Source organism: Artibeus jamaicensis, unplaced genomic scaffold, assembly GCF_021234435.1.
Source record: "Artibeus jamaicensis isolate MK-2021 breed Jamaican fruit bat unplaced genomic scaffold, CSHL_Jam_final contig_465, whole genome shotgun sequence".
Taxonomy (NCBI): Eukaryota; Metazoa; Chordata; class Mammalia; order Chiroptera; family Phyllostomidae; genus Artibeus; species Artibeus jamaicensis.
In genome coordinates, this window is record NW_026521843.1 from 1,880,517 (window position 1) to 1,900,320 (window position 19,804).

The 19,804-nt window shown below is 58.1% G+C and overlaps 1 protein-coding gene across 9 annotated transcripts in view; it reads right to left on the reverse strand.

Annotated features, from left to right (window-relative positions):
- Nucleotides 1-18,609, reverse strand: part of CMPK2 (cytidine/uridine monophosphate kinase 2) — a 192,141-nt gene extending 173,532 nt beyond the window's left edge. For 5 of the 9 annotated variants that reach the window (XM_053667041.1, XM_053667044.1, XM_053667045.1 and 2 more), the window contains exons 1-4: nucleotides 17,717-18,605; nucleotides 16,502-16,616; nucleotides 14,946-15,147; nucleotides 9,585-9,818 (exon numbers count right to left, since the gene is read on the reverse strand). In XM_053667041.1, the coding sequence (XP_053523016.1) occupies nucleotides 9,585-9,818; nucleotides 14,946-15,147; nucleotides 16,502-16,616; nucleotides 17,717-18,388 (1,223 nt within the window). In that variant the 5' untranslated portion in view covers nucleotides 18,389-18,605. Of the gene's footprint in view, nucleotides 1-5,442; nucleotides 8,261-9,584; nucleotides 9,819-14,945; nucleotides 15,148-16,501; nucleotides 16,617-17,716 lie in introns of those variants that run through there. The other 4 variants (XM_053667039.1, XM_053667040.1, XM_053667038.1 and 1 more) reach the window with 3 other exon arrangements.
- Nucleotides 18,610-19,804: the final 1,195 nt, after the last annotated feature.

Below are 19,804 nucleotides of genomic sequence, written 5' to 3' on the forward strand. Positions count from 1 at the left end.
AGGCTTAAAAAGAAAGCTTCCCTTTGGGACTTAAATAGTTCTTTTCAGTTTTTCTCTGAATATGGCTTCCTTAACCTTTTCTCAGGCCCCAGAAAAGGAGATGCTGGCACAGTGGGACATGGGGGGGGGGGTCCTCCGCCGCCTGGAAGGGACAGGGACAGTGTGACCTCGTGATCGCAATGCCCCCGTGGCGGGCGCAGCCCCTGAGCCGCACTGACCTGCCTGAAACCTGAGCCACCCCCACCCAGGCGCATTGCAGACGGTTAGACTGGGGAGCACATTCATAATAATTCTCTAGACAGACCCGGAGGGTGCGTAGGGGTGCCCACTGCAGGAACCTGAAGTCCGTCCGCATCCCCCTGAACAGGAGTCGGAAACGACCTTCATGCAGGTGAAGCCGTCACCCACTCCCGACCGACCCCTGAAGGCAGGAGTGACATGCCTTAAGCATCTTTCCCGACCCCTCCCTCCCTCTCTCCTCTCCCTCCCCACCACCCCCAGGTGGGAGGGATTCTTCTGCAAAGTCCAGCCCCAGTGGCGTTCAGCCTGGCCCCCAGGCGTGACCATTCACTCTGGCATCAACACTCGTAACTTATAATTTCACTTAGTTTTACTACGTTTGGCGTGGAAACCTGAGATTCCTGGGGCACTGGGACCCACAGCTCAGTAGAGTATAGATGAGAGAGAGAGATCATCGATAGTGTCCCATTTTCACCAAAAGAGAGCCAAAGTCGCCCCTCCGCGGGAACACTTCCTGTCATCTCAGCCCCTCGGTCTGTCTTTGACACGTTCCCCTCGAGGCTCCTGGTCTGCCCCTCCTGAAGTCAGGAGGCCCCACCAGGATGGCTGTCCCAAAGGCGGCCAGCTGGGCAGCCTGGCACGGCACCTGTCCGCAGCCCCTGCCAGCCCCGAAACTCCACATGGGGACAGGGACGCCCGAGTCACCCTCTGCTCCATCGGGTCCTTTCCCTGGGGAGGGACCCCGGTGCTCCCACGGGCTCCGCTGGACTCAGACACCTTTCCTCCCCTCTGTGTTGTCCCTGGAAACCCCCTAGGGCAGCGTGCCCTGAGCTCGCCCTGCCGACCTTCATCCGAGCACTTGACCTTGGCACTACTGGAGATGGGTCACAGGGGAAGGGCCCTGGGGGTCCTGACTCTCAGTGGTTTGAGTATTGTTCACCGTGGGCACCTGGGGCAGGAGATGGGCAAAGCAGGTTGCTGAGGGGTCCGGAGAGCAGGGGGCTCGGCGCCTCCCATTCCCCTTCCTCCCGGGGGCCCCAGGGACCTCCACAGAACAGACCTGGACACCACAGATGGAACCAGGCCTTACTGGTGCGGCGAACCAACTCACGAAGAAGAAAGACAAACCCAGGGGACACCCGCAGACTTCGGGCAGAGGCTGGCTTCCCCCTGGGCCTCCCGGCCCCCAGTTCCAGTTGTCTCAGCCGCCCTCCCTCACCCAGGAAAGACTTCGCAGAGGGTGGCCTTTCACCGGGCCACCCACCGCGCACTCAGTCCGTCCTCCAGGTCACCTCTCCCCTGGCTGTTCTTCAGGGTGCGTGAATTTACATTTAGATGGAAAACACGCTGGTTTGCTAAGGTGCATTTCCGTAGGTGACAAGTCCCAGAATGGCAGTGCATTAGTTACAACCAGTTAGGAGGGAACTGTCACTGTGAAGTGCTCTGCCCAGTGTGCCCGGGGCCCACTGGCGCCCACGGGCCGGTTACTGTGTTACCTCATTGGGCTCAGCAGCCGGTGAGGCCGAAACCCAACTCAGCAAACTGTCTGGTGTGGAGACTGCACCTTTAGGACTGGAAGTTCCAGCTGGTGGACCAGAAAGGGGTCCTCTGTGTCCCCACCCGTCACCCGCCCTCTTCCCCCACTGCCGTCAGCAGCATCGGGTATTGGGAAAGTTTCATTTTCTGAAGATACACCAACTCATGCGCAGGTCCAGGCTCTGCCGCTTTAAGGTGTGTGAGCTCAAGGTCACTCACTCTCTTATGTACAAAGCAGAGATGCTTCAGCAGAATCTACTTGGCACATAGTAGCTGCTCAATAAATAGAAGCCCCTGCTGCTGGGTCGCGGAGCAGGCTCTACCCGTGAGCGGTCTGCTTGACATTTGTTACAGCCAATACACATTGTTGCAGCTAACAGGAAGCACGTGCGCCCTGTGCGTACCAGCACTCCGCTACATCTTAGGCAGATTCCAAAGAAGCGCTACATGTGGCCTTTGCCATCAAAATAACTCACAAGAAAGGAGGAGACAAAAATTAATATACATTCTAAATAACTTCAAAAGGATTAAAAATAAAACGAGACTAAAATCACAAACTAGAAGACAGTAAGATACATTGAAAAATGTATTTGGAGTTGAGAGAACGTTTCGGAGGAAAAGAGAGGCAGAAGCCCACAGGTGTCGCGGCAGCGCTGCCCCGATCGCCGCAGGGCCCTCGGCGGGTGACGGGTAAACGCCCGGCGGCCCACCCAGACGGGGGGTGCTGTTCGGCACTGAAAAGGCGTGGCCTGCCCAGTCACGGGAGGACCTCAGAGAACCTACACGCTCATCCCTCGGGGGCAGGAGCCGTCGGGAAAGGTCACATCCTGAGTGACTCCAACTGCATGACATTCCGAAGAAGGTGAAGCAGCAAGGACAATGAGGGCAGCGGGTCCCCGGGGCCAAGGGGAAAGAGAGATAAACGGGCTGAGGCAGGTTTTCAGAGCAGTGACAATGACAATGGGTGACTTCATCTCACGTGCGTCCAAACCCACAGGGCACACCCCACCTAGAGCGAGCTGCAAAGGAAACAGCAGGTATTGGCTGGTTTCGGTGTCTTGATAAGCGCCCCACTCCGGGGGTGTCGAGAAGTGGGAGACCGCATGTGTGAGGGGCAGGGGGGCTGTCCCACAGTCTCTCTGCTGCTCTCTGAATGTTGCTGTGAGCAAAAACTTCTCTAAAAATGTAGTGGGAGGAAGGAAGGAGGGGAGGGGAGGGAGGGAGGGAGAGAGAGAGAATGAAAAAGAAAGAATGAAAGAAAAGGAAGGAAGGAAGGAAGGAAGGAAGGAAGGAAGGAAGGAAGGAAGGAAGGAAGGAAGGAAGGGAGAGAGGAAGAAAGAGAAGAGAAAGTCAAAATTCATTAAGGGAAAGATGTTATTCAAATGTTCAAATGTTAGAACTTCTTCCAAAAAGAAAGAAAAGCATAAAACTGAGCTGCAAATATTTATGAAACATGACATAGACCTGACACCAAAATACAAAGAAATCTTACAAATCAATGTTCTGAGAAAACAAACACTGGGTAGAATTCTCACCAATGTGAACAGAAAGAGACACAGAGGCCTGCGGACAGAAGTCGATTCTCAGATGTGCTTCTATTTAAAAATACGCATTAAAACACTGCAATGAAACGTGCACTCACGAAGCTTGCAGGTTGGATGGGGAGATGCGCACTGGTGGTGTGACTAAACCTATAGAACCTTCTGGATGCCTAACCGATCGATTCTGAACAACTTAAAAATGAATAAAAAGATTGTTTCTCTGACTCAGGTATCACTTTGTGGTGCCCGTATTCTGCAGACAGACTCACCACAGAGGTGCACAAATGTGTGCGTGAGTGTGCACGCACGTTCACACGTGCACGCGCACACACACACACATACTGGCAAACCCTTTGCTGGTGCCCCCGTCCCCGCCTGGCCACCCCCCGCCAGCCGCCCGCCAGCTCCCCACCTCCGCCAGCGCTCCAGCCTCACCCAGCAGAGAGGCCCTCATGCACCAGTCTGGTCCTCCCGTCCCCCTCACGAGCTAGAGTGCTGTCCTCGGCACTAACACCCCCGATCCCTTCCCGTACGTGTTTCTTTGTTTATCACATGTCCCCCTGGCAGAGGACGACCGTGCTCCCGGATCCCCTGTGCCTGCACCAGGAGCCCCAGACTGGGGAACTGAAACTGTTCTCCTGGGCAGGCCACGATCGATCTCCCCTCAGAAGGCAGAGTCCCCCACTCTGCTCCTTACCGTCCGGGGACGTTCAGGGCGTTGCCTGGCTTCTCCTGCCTCACCTGAAGAGTGGCGGGAGTCTTGCCCAGCCCTGCGTGGAGCTGAGATGAATCACAATGGGCCCACGCGCACATAAGGATGAGCTGTACGCATGTAGCGCTGGACAAACCCGGGGTTTTGTCTTTTAGATTCCACTGCTGTTTTATTTGGGTGTTTACACAGAACTGTGAGCGCACGGGGACCCTGGCAGGGAGGGAAGGGGCCTGCAGGGGCTCCCGGGTCAGAGGCGCTCGGGGCAACCCGGGGCTTCAGCGCTGACCCGCCCCACGGCCGGGCTGGTCCCGCAGCTCCCTCACAGCAGATGTGGGACAATCGTCGTAGGTGCCCCACAGGCTGGAGGCGAGCCATCTGCCCCCTGAATGCTTGTGAAACTCTCGGCAGAGGCTCCGATGTCAGTCACTTGTTGAGCTGAACAGTCCCTATTTCTGGGGACGCACATTTGCTGCTCCAGAAGTACTTGGTTTTAACGACTAATGTCGTGAAAGTTTTCCATTTATAACATATCTCTCGTGTTGGACCGTGGGGTAAACACTTGAGCTCGGGCTACGTGGACGCTCAGGAGATAGCCGCTAACTCTCTGTTTTTGTCTATTTTTAACCTCACATCATAAACCACCACTGTTTCTGACTTTGGAAAAATATGTATTTACCACCCCCAAGCTTAAACTCTTGGATAAACCTGCCCCCCAGTGGCCTCCCTCCTGTGGAAAATGGCGTTTACGTTTATAGTCTTCTGGAGCCGGCGAGTCTCAGTGTGCCAGCGTGGAAACAATGCACCCGTGACCATGCACGGCGCTTGCCCCTGAGCCCAGACATGGACGTGCCAGCGGGAGAGGGGGAGGGAGAAGCAGAAAACTGACCTTGGCGGGGGCCTTCCCTGGGCCAGGCCTGGGAGCTCCTCGTCATCCCACCCCCTTTCACCCTCACCTCCAGCTTTGGAGGGAAATGGCAACGCCCTTGATGGAGAAATAAGAAAACCAAGCTGCTCTGAAGTGAAACGACTTGTCCGCAGAGCCAGTGAGCGCCGAAGCGCACACCCCAGGGCCGACGGGGCCGGGCAGTCGCTCTCCACTTAACGCCGGGCTCTGTGGTCAGCACGGGGGCAGCCGTGGGCCTTCCTGGAGTGCACGTCCCAGGTGGAAGTGTAAGCACACACGCGGGGCGGGTGTGTATATAACTACAGATGCTGCTGAGGACTCAGAGGTAGATGGCCATGGGCATGGACCAGGAGGGGCACAAACGTGATGGACGCACCCACCGACACAGACACAGGTGCGGGGGGACCCGGGTGGACACAGGCAATGGTGCGAGTCAGGGGAAGGGAAGACAGTGATGGAAGGCGTTTTGGACCGAGGGAGGGGAGCGGCCTCTCCCAGGAGCGGAGACCTGGCCAAGGCCAACGAGGAAGAACCTGACCTGGGTGCCACACAAAAGCGAGACTGTAGGGGGCAGCAGAGGGCTGGCAGAAATGCCCAGAGAAGGTGGCTGGGCGGTTCCTGGGGAAAAGTGGGCGGGAGGAGTGCTCACCTGTCGGTCATTACCTTTCCCGTGGGAATGTAAAGCAAATGGTGTTGATAAAATACTAATTCACTAAGGGTTTGGGGGAGCCGAGGCCCTCTGTAACGCATTACCGTGCAACACCTGACTCTCCCAAGTTATTCAAATAAAACAAAATGGTCTAAACACTGCGTATCTGTGTCATGACCTTGTTAAAAGTTACACGGGACTCAGGACTGTGGGTGAGCCGCATTCACTCTGCAGTTGTACAGTCCTGCCGGCTAGAAGCGTGGGGGCGGGAGGAGTCTTCCAGCCCCTATGCTGCAAACTCGGCAGCTTAGGTCAGGGCACAGCCACGAGGCAGGACTCACAGGCACCTGGGCTGGCTGCCAGGGTACCGTCACAGGTCGCTTTGGGTTTATGCTGGTAGAAGGGAGAAGTGTAGCCCTGGCTGGTGTAGCTCAGTGGACTGAGCCCCAAGCCTGTGAACCAAAGGGTCACAGATTCGATTCCCAGTCGGGGCACAGGCCTGGGATGTGAACCAGGTCCCCAGGAGGGGGTGTGTGAGAGGCAACCACACACTGATGTTCCTCTCCCTCTCTTTCTCCTCCCTTCCCCTCTGTCTAAAAATAAGTAAGTAAATTTTTAAAAAAGAGGAAACTGTAATAATTTCTCATTCCAAAAATGATGAGTTCGGCCCACAATTCACTGTGTAAGCATATCTCCACTTTCCCCGACCTTAGTCCTAATTCTCACCTTTGCAAACGGGCTCCAGGTAGAAATAGCCAGAACTGTTACCCGGAATATTCAGAGGCACCAGAAAGACTCCTTAACATGAGTTCTGGCTGAAGGAAATGTTTTTCTATTGCCTCAAAAAAATAAACATTTGTCAGTGGCTGTTTTTTCAAACAATATCCACATAGAAGATTTGTTGCTGTTTTCCCCAATTAAATTCAAATGTTAGCTGTGACCCGTGTGGCTCAGTTGGTTGGCTATCGTCCCGCAGAGAGAAAGGCCGCCTGTTGGATTCCGGGTCAGGGCACAGGCCTCGGTGGTGGGTTCGGTCCCAGGTCAGGACACATACAAGAGGCAACCAGGCCATGACGTTTTCTCCCTCCCATCAGTGTTCCTCTCTCACTGTCTCCCTTCCCCTCTCTCTGAAAATAAAATCCTTTTTAAAAAGAGAACTGAAAAAAATCACCTTTCCTACCTCAAAGATGAACACAAATGCACACAGTGGGAAGAGCTCAGGGGCCGGGCTCAGCCCGCAGTGCAGAGAAACGGCTCCCTCGGAGCCCGGGCCGCCCAGAGAGAGATGACGGCGCCTCCCCCGAGGGCCCACTGGGCATCCTCAGCAGCAGCACACATTATAAATCCGGTGAGGACTTACACAACTTACAGGCTCATCCACCTTAGAACTGGAAGAAATTGGAGGTGACCGCCTGGTTGGGCCACCTCCTTGAGACAAATAAAGAGTCACCCTCACACCATAGATCAAGTCGCCCAGACCTGGGATGTTCAATGACTCACCCAAGGCCACAAAGCTATTAAGTCTCCTCTTCTCCGAGCAACGGTTTGCCAGCCCCCAAATCTCTCACCTGATTTCACCTGCTGTCAGCACACATTCGAGTGCAAGGCAATTCACTAAGAATCCTCAATCTAGGTTCCACTCAGTAACACAAATTAAATCCATGGGGCTAAAACAGACCAGGCATTGCCCCAGCTTCTCAGCTGGCGTCTGCTGTCCTTAGTGAAGGGCTGTCCCTACACCACAGGGTAACATCGTCTAAACACACGGCTGCGGTGGCGAAGTTTCATGCATCCAGTGCAGGGTGAAAGGCGCACTGTATCCAACGTCCTGTCCACAGAGGAAAGGACAGGAGTGGAAATGAGCAGAATGTGATTCAGACAGGGCTGGCACATCTGTCCTTAGAGTGTCTTGGGCTGGCTATCTCCCCGGCTCACTCTGCAGGGCTGAGGAGAGGACCTCGTCAGGGTTTGGAGAGGCAGCCAGAGGACAGATGCCTGCTGGGAAAGTGTCCCCTACGCACACCCCAGCTCCGTGGGAGCCGGGACACAGGGCGGTTCTGGGGTGTGCTTGGCTCTGGGATCTGGGGCTAAGTCGGAAGGACGCAGTGCGGGCAGGCGGGGCACAGGTCAACCCTGCCCTGCGGAGGCCTCCCGGGGAGCCAGGGAGGGGCGGCGTGGCAGAGGCTGGGCAGGGCTTCTGTCGGGGGGGAACACCTTCCTGGTGGCTCTGCACACCCCATGCTTTCCTGGTGATAAGAACCTGGGAGGCCTTTGGTAAGGAAGCAGCCAAAATACAGCCCAGGAAAACGTGGGTTACGCCAGGAGGAAAGCCACCACCCCATCCCTGGAATGTGACCAGCCTCCACCCACGTGGGCCCATCGGTCAGAAGCAAGTACAATAATTGATATGAAATAGAAATGTCCTGTCCCCAGTCTTCTGCCACACGACAGGCTTACACAGCAGGCATCGGGACACAGGCACAGCCGGTCGTGGGCTGAGACGTGACAAACGCCACCCTCAGTCCCACGTGCCCGCAGGCCCCGGGTCACCACCGTCCGGATAACCACAGCTCGCTCGGATCAGGCTCAGCACCGTCCGGAGGACCTCTTCTCGGGGCGGGCTGGCGTCCACCACCCGGCAGGCGGGGCTCTCCATGCGCTGGTAGCAGGCTTCTACCCTGGGGACCGGCAGGAGGAAAGGGTCGGCAGGCAGCGCGATGCGGCTGCTTGCGCACCTGGCGTTTCCCACCGAGCTATAAAAACACCTGAACAGGCAGCCCCATCTGGTTTGCCACACGCTCCCCGGGCCACCAGCTCTGCCCCAGGACGCACACAACACATCACGTTCAACCCACAACCCACCGGCAGTGATATTGCCACAGGTGCGGTGAGCACCCAGTGTGTGCCAAGCAGCTTCGTGCGGCGTGATTCATCCTGTCTGAGCTCAGAGGGGCCACAGGAGGGAACATGGGCACCCCCGTTCTGCAGACAGAGCAGTGGGGGCCCAAAGACATGAACTAACCTGCCCCATGACAAGCGTCTCTGCAGTCTGCGCCCTGAAGCACTTCCGACCAGCCAGGCGTGACAGGAGGCAGAGCCCTGCACACACAGGTATCCCCACCGCCTCCCCGCGCAACCCCTCCACACACACACGCGCACACACACACACACACACACACACACGCACGTGCGTGCGCGCACGCAGCAGCAACAGCGGATGGCACGGCTGAAGTGGGCAGCGCCGTGGTCCGGGGGCGGGGGCCCTCCTCTGTGAACGAGGGCTGAGGTCACGCCTCCCTGCACGTCTGCCTTGGAGGCCCCCGATTGAGGGGAGCTTCTCCGCACACGGCAGGGCTGCTGGCTGTGACGGCTGTGTGTCAGGGTGGCAATGCAGTCAGGTGCGTTCATGTGGCCGTTCTGCTGTGGCCTCCCCAGCCTGACCCACAGAGTTGGGTCCCATGCGAGGGGCAAACTGGAGGGCCCACTGGCAGTGCTCATGCTTCCCCACAAGCCCGCAAGCACTGCCTGGCAATCAGAGAGAGTTTAACTTTACCCACAGTTTTGCTAACAAGGCCCTTTGCAAATTTAGGCCAACTGCTGAATTCTCTGGGCCCCAGAGTCATGAACCATAAGATTCTCTCGGCCAGCAGGGCTGGCCCGGGGGTGGTGAGCAGGCAGAGTCCCCGAGTACCATTGGCTCTGCGCTCACAGTGTCCTGAGGGGGGCCAGGACCACACACACACGTGTGCTGTCCTGCTCAGGTCCACACTGTTCCTGGAACGGTGGGGACCAGGGGGTGGTGCTCCCTGGAGGGACATCCCATTGCACTGGAGCCCCGTGTGACAACCCTGTTGGAAGCAGCTGAACCGCCCTGGAGACTACTGGCACTTGGGTTTGAAACACAGAAACAAGGGCATTTTGCCAGATTCCTAAAGTCGGTGGCCTTCCTGGCCCTCCCCATGGCCGGAGACCCCTGTCACGCACGCGCACAGAGACACCTACTTTTGACGAAATGTGCTGTTGGCCTCCAGCTCAGTCTCCTCCCTGGTCCTCTCCAGGCCCCGGCCCTGCACCCTCCGCACCCTCTCCTCGGGGCTCACGCTGAGCAGCAGGACCAGGTCGGGTCTCAGCAGGTCCTTTGGCCACTGGTACACAGAGTGGCCGGCCGGCGGCAGCTGCTGGACGGCCCCGCTCACCTCGGTGGCCATGGTGTAGGCGGCCGTGCTGTGCCAGTACCTGAGAAGGGAAGGGGTGGTGAGGTCTCCGTTCACAGAAGAAATCAAGGTAGCCCTAGAGGATGAGAAAATGAGCCCCCGAGGATGCAAAACCAGTGACGGCTCTGCTCAAGTCCTCCCAGCATTGGACCAGTTACATAAACTAACTCTCGTCTTTAAAGTACTTGTGAAACGTACGGAACCAAACCCACAGTCCCACTGAGAAGGCAGGGGGCTCCTAGCAGAGCCAGCGGCTCCGTGGAAGCTGGACTGAGGGGTGAGGCTCCCCTGTGCGCTCCTCTATGAAGGCAGGATGGCGGGGACAAGGGACCTGTGTGTTAGCCCTTGAGGATCCCATCGTGCCTCAGCCAAACACCTGCCTGCCTCGTTCTATACTTGAACCTGTCAATGGAAGCCCCGTTCTGGGAACACTGGCAGCCGCCCGTGTCCATCCCAACCCTGCAGCTGGCTAACTGGGAGTCTGCATCGGGCGGGGGAGGCAGAGACTCAGAAGCCACCAACGAAACTCGGGAAAAGTCGTCCCTGAGCAAAGCTGGTCACTCTCGATGGGCTGTTTCTAAGTGTTTAGGGGGAGGCACAGAGAATCACGCCCATAAAAGAAAATCAAATCGGCTCTGTTTCAAGATGCCCAGCGGCCTCCCCAGGCACCTCCTGCGTGGTGGGGGGTGGGGGCGGGGCCCCATCTCCACAGTCCTTCCTCTGGCTGCAGTGAGGGTCTTGGTGGACAAAACCCCTCCTGGTCCAGCAGAGTCCTGCTCAGCTGAAGCCCCCACACCAAGTCCCTTGTCCCTTTGTCCTCAGGCCCTCCACAGCGAACGCTCCAGGAGAGCCCACTGGAACTCAGAGCTCCTTGTTCACAAGTGTGAGCTCTCGTGCCCTCCATGGGGAAGAAGGTCCTCTCTAGCCGCCCGCGTCCAAACCCGAGTGGCATCTGGCACACCAGGCGCCAGCACTGTGGGCTCTGTGGGGACGAGCAGATGAAGTGGTTTATTTTACTTGCTGGCGCAGCTTATGATCAAGGGGCTCAATGCAAAGCTCCCAGCCCAGCGTCCAAGGACGGCCACCTGCAGCACACACTTCGGAGGGAGCTACAAACACCCCAAGGCGGGAAGGGGATCATGGCCCCAAACCCGTCCACGTTCTCTGTTCACAGCCTTCGAGAATTAAAATCTGAACTACTTTTCACAGTGAGAAGAACGGACCGGTATCTACCAGATAAATGCCTGGGGTCATCGGAGCTCAGTATCGTGCTACCTTCTGCCACCTACTTGCTTTGTGGACGTCACTAAGTCATTTAAACCCAGGGGGTCTCAGTTTCCTCACCTGGAAAATGGGAGTCCTGCAAGCTACTTCCTCCCCCACAGGTGTTGCCAAAACAGACTGATGCTTTGAGAGCTGTCCCCTCGCTGCCAGCTCAGGACAGAATCTGATTCTTACAGGACAAAGCCACGCCATTTCAACTGATGTTAACACAACAGGCGGTACTGCAGAGGACAAATGTCAGAACCCGCCCTGGGACGGCATCACGTCCATCAGCCTCCACTCCCCAGAGCCCGGTCTGCCCGCACAGGGCTACCCTGCTCCGAGGTCCTCCGGCCACCGCAGCTGCCAGCTCTGGAACCTGCCTGGAACATTCCTCGGGGTCACCTACGTGCCTCTCACCACCAACGAACTCCAACATCCACCTTCTCTATCGGGCGCATCTTATCTCCCCCAAGGTAAGCAGGCGCCAGGACTCCTCCGGTGGTGGCCAAACAATTTTCCCTGCGTTTTGCTCATGGCCTGTGCTCAGAGACTTAAAACTCAACCCTGAATACAGAGGATGATACCTTCATTCAAAAGTCTTCTTTACTGTAGAAAAACCCTGAGCAAGAATCAGTTTTGAAAAGCAACGAGGATGATTAAGCAGCAAACCTTCACGACCGTTGCCACTAGAAATGACCACCTCCCTGACTCTCTCAGCTGGACGATGGTGTTGTCTAAAACACGTGTCGTTAAAACGTTTCAAGGGGAATGAAACCCACGCGGACAACCTGCTGGGACGTGGCATCTCTGTGAAGAACCGGCCCTGCTCTGTCCGGGAGAGTCCTCTCACTGACCACACCGTGGATCACCCTGAGTGACCACACCCTCTGACCACAGATTTCAAACTTTTTCTCCATTCAGTGTCTTCACGCCTGTCCATGTAGGAGCCTCGTTAGCTCAGATCAAATGCAACTCGCCCTCACGTTGTCCACTGCTCAGGCGAGTCTGCCTCATGTTTGAACGTCAGTCTGCCGCTTTCAGAGCATGTCCCCCGCAGCCCTTGTGGCTGGTGGTCCATCCCCAGGCTCGGCGGTCAGGAGGGAGCGGGAATCAGGCCCCCGTCTACCACGGGAAGCGGGACGTGGGCCTCGGCGGACGCCGGCCCTGCTCCGGCCTTCTGCTCAGGAAATGACCTGCGTCTGCTGGGCATTGGAAAACTAGAGGGCTGATTTGAGTTTCTTTTAGGGCTGTGGTTTTCTGCTCCTGCCCAAGACAATTTTACAAACAGCCCGTGGAGAGCGACTGACTTGGCTCATGTATGACTGCCCGGAGTTCCCGCGGCTGCGTCGGCCTCACTGTGCGCCGCTGCCAGGAAGAGCCGGTGCCTCCTCGTGACACCCAGGGGACTGTGACAAAGGAAAAGACAGTGGGCACAGTGGACCGGGCGCTTCCACCGCAGGCAAAAACGTTCCCCAGGCAAAGAGCCGCCCGGAGGATCGCTCCTCCCCCCTCCCCAGCTCTCTGCACGCCCTGCCCACGTGAAATGCTGCAGCGCCTGATGAGCCAGAGCGGCCCACGGGGGACGGCTGGGGCAATGGCGCCGGCCTGGGCCCTCCTTGGTGCTGTTTTCCCCACAGTTCCCCACCCCCTCCTGATTCTCTGTAAACACGCACGGTGAATTCTTCTGGGCTGTTTCTGAGATAGAGAAAGGGTACAAAGGTAGTTTGACGCAGGGATAGCAGTTCCACTCCCAGATGGTGCAAATTAGCCTTTAACTGACCAACCTGCCCCCCATCACGAGTGGGAAAACCTGGAGCGGGCAGCTGAGTGGGCAAGGCCAAGTGTTACCTAGGATGTGAGTCTAAGGCAATTAATTCTCCAGCTGGTGCTGGGACCCTGGATCATTTCCCCTGCTTCCACAATACTTACCACAGTGGGGCCCACCTGGAAGCCCCAGGAACCCCCAGCTCCACTCTGGGAGTCCACACGACAGAATGGCTCCCACGTGTGCACGGACTGTGCTAGAGGAGGGTCCTGACGCCCAGGAAGACTCCCACTGCAGTGAGGAGCAAGTCAGGTGCAGAGAGCACTTCTGGCTCTCTGCCTGCGGTCAAGGGCAGGCGGGACTAGCCCAAGGTGACCAGTGTGAGCATGGGTCATTGCTGTGGCAAAACTAATAGAGGCCAGAAGGAGGAGGTGATGGGATCTTGGGCCCGGAAAGGCTCCCAGACTCCAACGGGGTGCACCCCAGTCTCTGGCGGGGAGCAGGCTCCACCTGGGCGTGCCCACTTTTGGAGGCTCATTGAGATTTACATTTGGGAAAAGTGCTCTGTCCTGAGTGCTGGGCACACTTCAACACAACGGCTTATCTCCCCCCCCAAAAGTGAGATTGCAGAGAGGACAATAGAATAAATGTTCCAGTATTGTCCATAAATAGCCACCTGCAATGGGGACCCTGGTGTCCCCCGCAGCCTCGCTGCCACCCTCTTCCCTGAGGCTGCCACGCTCCCAACTTCGAGTTCACCCCTGTGGCCCCCGGGCTCAGCACTGTGTCCTCTTGGGAAATGGGTCCTGGTGACCCTCCTTCTTCCCCGTGGGTTTTTTTTTTTTCCTTTGTGGTTTTACCATTGCAGCTGTTAGGTGGGTTCTGCTGTTCGGTGCTCCGTTCGTCAACGCAGGCCAGGGTTTATTCACCCTCTCCTCTCTGCTGAGCTGTGGGAGCCTGCAACTCTTCCACAGTATAAACAAAGCCCAAACTGACTAACTCTTAGGAGACAGTCCTCAGGAGGCGGCCGCCCCCCCTCACTCAGCTACATCCTCTCAAACTCCTGTCCAGGCCCCCTGCCGGGGTCCGATCCCACCGCCCCTGCACCGCACACTCAGGTGTCGGGACCTGTGGGATGCGCTCGCACCCACGGATAAGAGAGGGAGGGGATCTCACCAAGTCACGGTGGGTGAGCCCAGATGACCTGCTTGGCCCCTCCTTTGTAGCAGGGTGAAGCTACTGCTTCTCGATGAAATCTCAATACATAACGCAGCTGATGTTGCCCTGCATCTGGAACCTTCCACCGGCTCCCCAAGGCATGCAGCATCATTTCCAACCTCCTATCCAGGGCTGCGGAGCCTGGGACCCCGTCCCCCGCCTTTCTCTCTTCCTTCCTCCAGAGGGCGCCCTCGTCCACCCTCCTGTTTCTAGTCCTCAAATAAGTCGACTCCTCCCTGCCTCTGCTCTGTTCTGCACCCCCCCCCTTTTGCGATGCTTCTGGAAATTTGGGTCTGGCTCTTTGTGAACGGTGAGCATGGACCTTCCCACACCGCACCTCGAGTGGGGGAAGCCAGTCCTCTTCCTCTTGTCTTGGTGGAGCTTCTTCACTCAGCGCACTTCTCCTGCTCTGAGTGACCCTGTGTATTCATGCTCTTCACTGTCCCCCTCTTCTGTGAAAGTAGGGCCCTCCTCGCTCATTTCCCACTGGAGCCCTCACTGAAAACGGCCACTGCACGGGACCAGTAAATGTTTGCTGACCCACCCAAAGCACCGAGGAGCCTCAGGGAGCAAGGTCTGTGAGGCAGTGGCCTCGGGTGATGTCCCCAGTGTGTTATCTGAAGCTCAGGCACTTTGGTCATGGTGTTTTCTCAGACCTGCGTTTCTCACTGGGGAGATACTTAGTATCCACCTAGGTGAGTCAGTGTTGCAGCCTGTGGTACCATATACATTGTGTCCTTAGCAGAATGCCAGGCAGGGGTGTAACTAATAAATCACAGACATTATTTCCATGGCTATCATGGTCACTTACAAACACACCTGTGTACTTGCATAAATATGCACACACACATACACACGTGTATGGTGGGAAGAAGATGACAAATTCATCACAACACTCACCTGTCCACAATCACAGGGGACCTGGTGGATTCTTCAGCTATTTCAGAAGCCACAATGTAATTGCCCAGCGAGTAAAAAGCTCTTTTGACGATAGTTGGTTCGTCATCAAATATTTTCCTCCACTGGCTGATGCAAGGGGGCGGGGACCGCAGGAGCACGGCCTTGAGAGATTCCGAGGCAGCCTGGGTCACAGTGGATTTACCTGCAGGTCATGTGGACAAAGGCACACACACCTGAACCCTCACACCGCCTCCCCCCGCCCAGGCTGCTGCTAAGTTGAAAGAAGGAGCAGGCATTCTTTCAACTTGTAAACCCAAGGAGCTGATTGCCCATTTGATGACGGAATGTGGCAGACCCCTGGGGACTCAGGGCCCCTCTCTGCGGTGTTAGGACACAAGGGAGAACAGCAGACCAGTCCCCCTGCTGACAAACTGAACTCCAGCTTGGCGGCCACCCTCAGCTCAGCTTGGCCTCCCTCCACAGAAAGCCCTGGGCTGCCCTGGGAAAGAGCCCCCCCCTGCCTCCACACCAGGTGCCCCTGTTGCACCCCCAGCTCAGCCTCCTCCTCAGTCTCCCCTGCTGTCCTGGTGCCACACTTCCGCCTGGGCGTTCGGGGCTGAGTGCAGGCACCTCCACTGTATTTCCACAGCCACCGGGTAGCTCCTAAGTCTTCTCTCCCTGCTTCCTGCTTCTTGTACCTCGGGCCCCACCAGCAGCCTCTGACCCTCAGGGTTCCCAGACAGGCGGTGCTAGCTCAGGTCTCCCCCCTGCACACGTGCTGGTCCTCTGCCGGAAGCCCACCTTGCCCTCCTCACTCAATGCTTGATCGGTTAGCCAATGACAGGAAAGATTCCCCAAGGAGGGATGACCTAAGACAGGCGAGATCACATGGAGGCCCCAGGGAAGGACTTGGGGGGCTGTGGAGAAATGGGGTGATGGTCCCCAGCCCCTCAGCTATGACATAGCCTGAGTCCTCTTTCGGTCTGAGGGAGGTCTCCTAACCTCTTGGCTGCCTCACTTCCCCTGCCTGAGTTAAGCCTGAAACAATGCTGGTGGTGGGTACTGCCCTGTGCTGGAAAGGGCGGGTTCCCCGGGGCAATCGGGCCTAAGAAGGAATATGTAAAATCCTGGGAAGCCTGCTTTGTTTAGAATTCTCTCAATTAAATAGGGTCCAAGCAAGAAGTGAGCTTGTTCTCCAAGGTTTTATGGCCCTTTAGCTAACAGACCCGGACTCAAAATAGGCCCTCAGAGTTCTTTGTCTCTTATCTATTGTTTGATCCTTACTGCCTGACAATGATTATTGAGCTTTACCTGTATTCCTGTGCAAAATAAACCTAATAAAAGCCCATTGAGGAAAAGACCCTTGGTCCTCCTCCTTTGAGAGACTGGCCACCTTTCCTCCCCAAACAGATCAGGTCTTTGTAGATTTATTCTCATCTGTGGCAGCCGGGGGGGGGGGGCTGTGGGCAGAGCCCCCCCCACATGCCAAGACCTGTATCTTCCTACAACCGACTGATTCATCTCCTTGCCGTACCCAGAAGAGACCATTCTCTTACCTGTGGCATCCAGTCCTTCAACAACAATGACCGGGAACGTGCCTTTCTGGGCCTGGGCCGGGCACCGGTCCACCAGCTCCAGCATGGCCCGGGCCTCGGGGATGAAGCCCGTGCACTGTAAGAAAGCGCATGTGCGTCAGGGGGAAGCAGCAGGCGCTGCCCGGAGCCCGCCCACCCGCAGCTGCCAAGGCCCGAGTTTTATTGGGCACCATGGCAAACTCATAGTGTTTGAGCCTGGGAACAGGGAGGGCCTCAGCTCAAAGGGGTGGTGGCCGCCAGGGCCACCCAAGCTGCAGCCCTGCCCACCCCTGTCCTGCAGAGCGGGAAACCCAGTGGTGACACACGCTCACACAGTGACACTGGAACTGCAGGCCCGCCGAGGGCAGTGTCTCTCGTGTGGGGAGGCAGCCGAGGGGCGGCCCCCAAGACAGCAGCCAGCGCCCCGGCCTCCCGGCCCCAGCAGAGAAGAGTGACCAGCTGCACAGGCACCATGGGGGAGCGGGGCAGGGGTGGCGGGGTTCCAAGTTCTCACCCGCCTCGCCCCGCAGCCCGGCCCCGGCATCTCTAGGCCGAAGCCCAGACACGGACTCACTGAAGGCCCGGCTCTGAGCCAGGTGGGACTCCCTGCCAGGGCGGGGTGTTGCCCTGATAGTCTACTCGATGGCTCTGTGAGTGGTGGCCCTACGGCCCGCTCCACGGAGTAAGGACACTGCTGCACAGGCTGTTTCAGAAACTCTCTGGGAGGGACATGAGGGGTGAGGGCCACCCTTTGGGTCCCAGCTCCAGTGGCTACTGCCGTGCTCTTGGCCCGTCCACAGGGTCACCCACAGGCTTGGGAAGTGAGTCCCGCCTCAGAAGGAGTGTTGGACAGCCCTGCCCGCCCAGCTCCCTTCATGAGCACCTGCTGTGTGTCCCGTGTTCCCTTAATTGTCAGGACACTGCGAGACAGGTCTTCACGTGTGAGCCCTACAGAGACACCTGTAGCATAGCTGAGCGACTCAGGTGGAAGCCCCTGAGTCGGCAGGGGTGGTCCTGGCTGGTGGGAATCGAGAAAGGGCCAGGCACCTGGACACAGCCTGCCCCTAGGCCACCTTCACAGCCTGCTGTGTGCACCAGAGCAAACCCACGACCCGGGCAGGAGAGGTTTTGACAGGCAGCCTCTGCCCCCTCTCAGATCTGAAGGGTCAGATGCTGGGAAGGGAGGGAAACTCTTACCGCCTCCAGAACAGCACGAGCGGCTTCCCGGTGCGGGAAGACCCCGGAGCTGGGCAGGTCCGGTACCACTGGATGAAGGTCTGGCTCTGGGGCGGGCCCCACGGGCTCGCGCTCCACCTGCCGCCACCCCTGGCCGTCCAGCAGCTCCCACCGGCGCTGCCACAGCTGCTGGGGCGAGTCCACCAAGAACTCGCCCAGACAGGGGCGCGGGGCCTCCAGACAGGAGTCCAGCAAGGCCAGCAGCGCCCGCCGGGTGTCGGGGCTGTCGCTGGGGTCGTGGAGCAGGACGCCCTGCTGCAGGGTCCCCGCCCCGCCGCCAGGCTGGTAGCACAGCAGCCTGCGCAGCTGGCAGCGCTTGAGGGGACCGCGGGCCAGCTGCTGCAGGAGGCGCTGGTGCAGTCGGGCGGCGCGCACGCGGGCCCCGTAGTCCGCGCCCGGTGCCACCGGCACGCACAGCGAGTAGCTGCGGCCCGGGGGGACCATGAGCGCGACCACGCGGGGGTCGGTGGGCGTGCCCGAAACGTCGGTGCCCACCGCGAAGTGCGCCAAGCTGCAGCCTGGGAGTTCCAGCGCGAAGGAGCGCGGCGGCGCCATGGTGTGAGCACAGGCCCCGGGCCGCGGCCCCGACCACTTCCCAAGGAGCAGGGCGCGCAGGCCGCGGACCAGGACCATGGGCGTCTCCGGGTCCCCAGCCCTCGCGCTCGCCAATAAGACTGGGCGCTCTGGGGAGGCGCCGCCAGGAAACGAAAGTTAACTGGCCGCGGGGGCGGGGGCGGGGAGCCAGGGGCGAGGTCCCGGCCAACAGACCGGGGCTGGGAAGAAACGCCCTCAGGTGCTGGTCCTCTGGGGCCCGGGCGGGCCCCGGCGACCAGGGAGGGCTGCCTTCCCCAGGCCAGCCCCGCGGGCGGTGCTGAATGGGACTGCTCGGCGCTGCGTTCAGGGAGGGCAGGCGGCCCAGGCGCCTGAGTGACTCGGTCCTCAGTGACGCCCCGACTTCACTCGCCCTCCCGGTCCTGCAAATTCACTGCGCTCCCTGCTCTGACCACCAGGGGCGGTGCGGCTGGGGCCCAAGTTGGACCAGGTGTTTTTGTCTGAACCAGGACTTTCACTTCCCTTTGTGCGTTTTCCCTCCACTGGGAATCATCCTCTTAATTGGCGGGCACTGGGATCTGCCCCCAGGTTTGTCCTCTAAAGGGGCTCTCATAAGCCCATTCCAGAGCACGGACTCCGGGAAACGTGCCAGACCTGGGGTGCGCCCCCGGCTGAAGGAAGCCGCCTGCAGCTGGAGAGCCAGGGACAGGATGGCCAGGGACAGGATGGCCAGGGACAGGACTGACACAGATGTTCCCACAGAGGGTGCCGTCCGTGCTCCTGCTCTGATCTAGAAGATGATCGTCAGACTGACCGAGAAGAGAACGCCACGAGGAGAATCTGGAAAATCTGGAATCGAGGTCAAGATGGGAATGGGCGGCCCACTGGGGGCAGACAGGCTGGGTCATGGGGTCGGCCATGGGGCTGTGTGCAGTTCCGAAGGAAAACCGTCCTGACCCACGTGAACTCTTGGAGACACGCTCTGAAGTCTGGGTTCATCGATAAGGAATTGGATCGGGAATAATTCAGCCCGTGGAGAACAGGGTAGATTTTGTGCTAGGTGAGCAGCGGGCCTGTGAAGAGTGAGATGTTCAGTGTGTGGCGAGGTCTGCACGGGGGCAGCACAACTGAGTATAAAGAAGGAGCAAAGTCCTCTTTGTGCCGAAGGACAGTCCTGCCCCCTCCCGAGGCCCTTCCCTGACCCCGTGTCCTCTCCCTGGCCCACCTGTTCGGCATTGCCCGTGTCCTGTTTTCACCTGCCTCCTGCTGACCAGGAGACAATGAAATGAATGGTGGGCTCAGTCAAGGGCAGCTCAGTGTTAACCTCTGAAGACACCACATCTTCTTTCATTAAAACATCTCGTATTGTCAAGCTCCACCCTGGGTGGGTGGTTGCATTGAACACAATTGCCCGTAGTTTCAAGACAAGGAGAAGCTGGAGCTGGAAAGAGGGTTCATTCCCCGAATGACTGATGACACAGCATCGTGGTTTAGAGG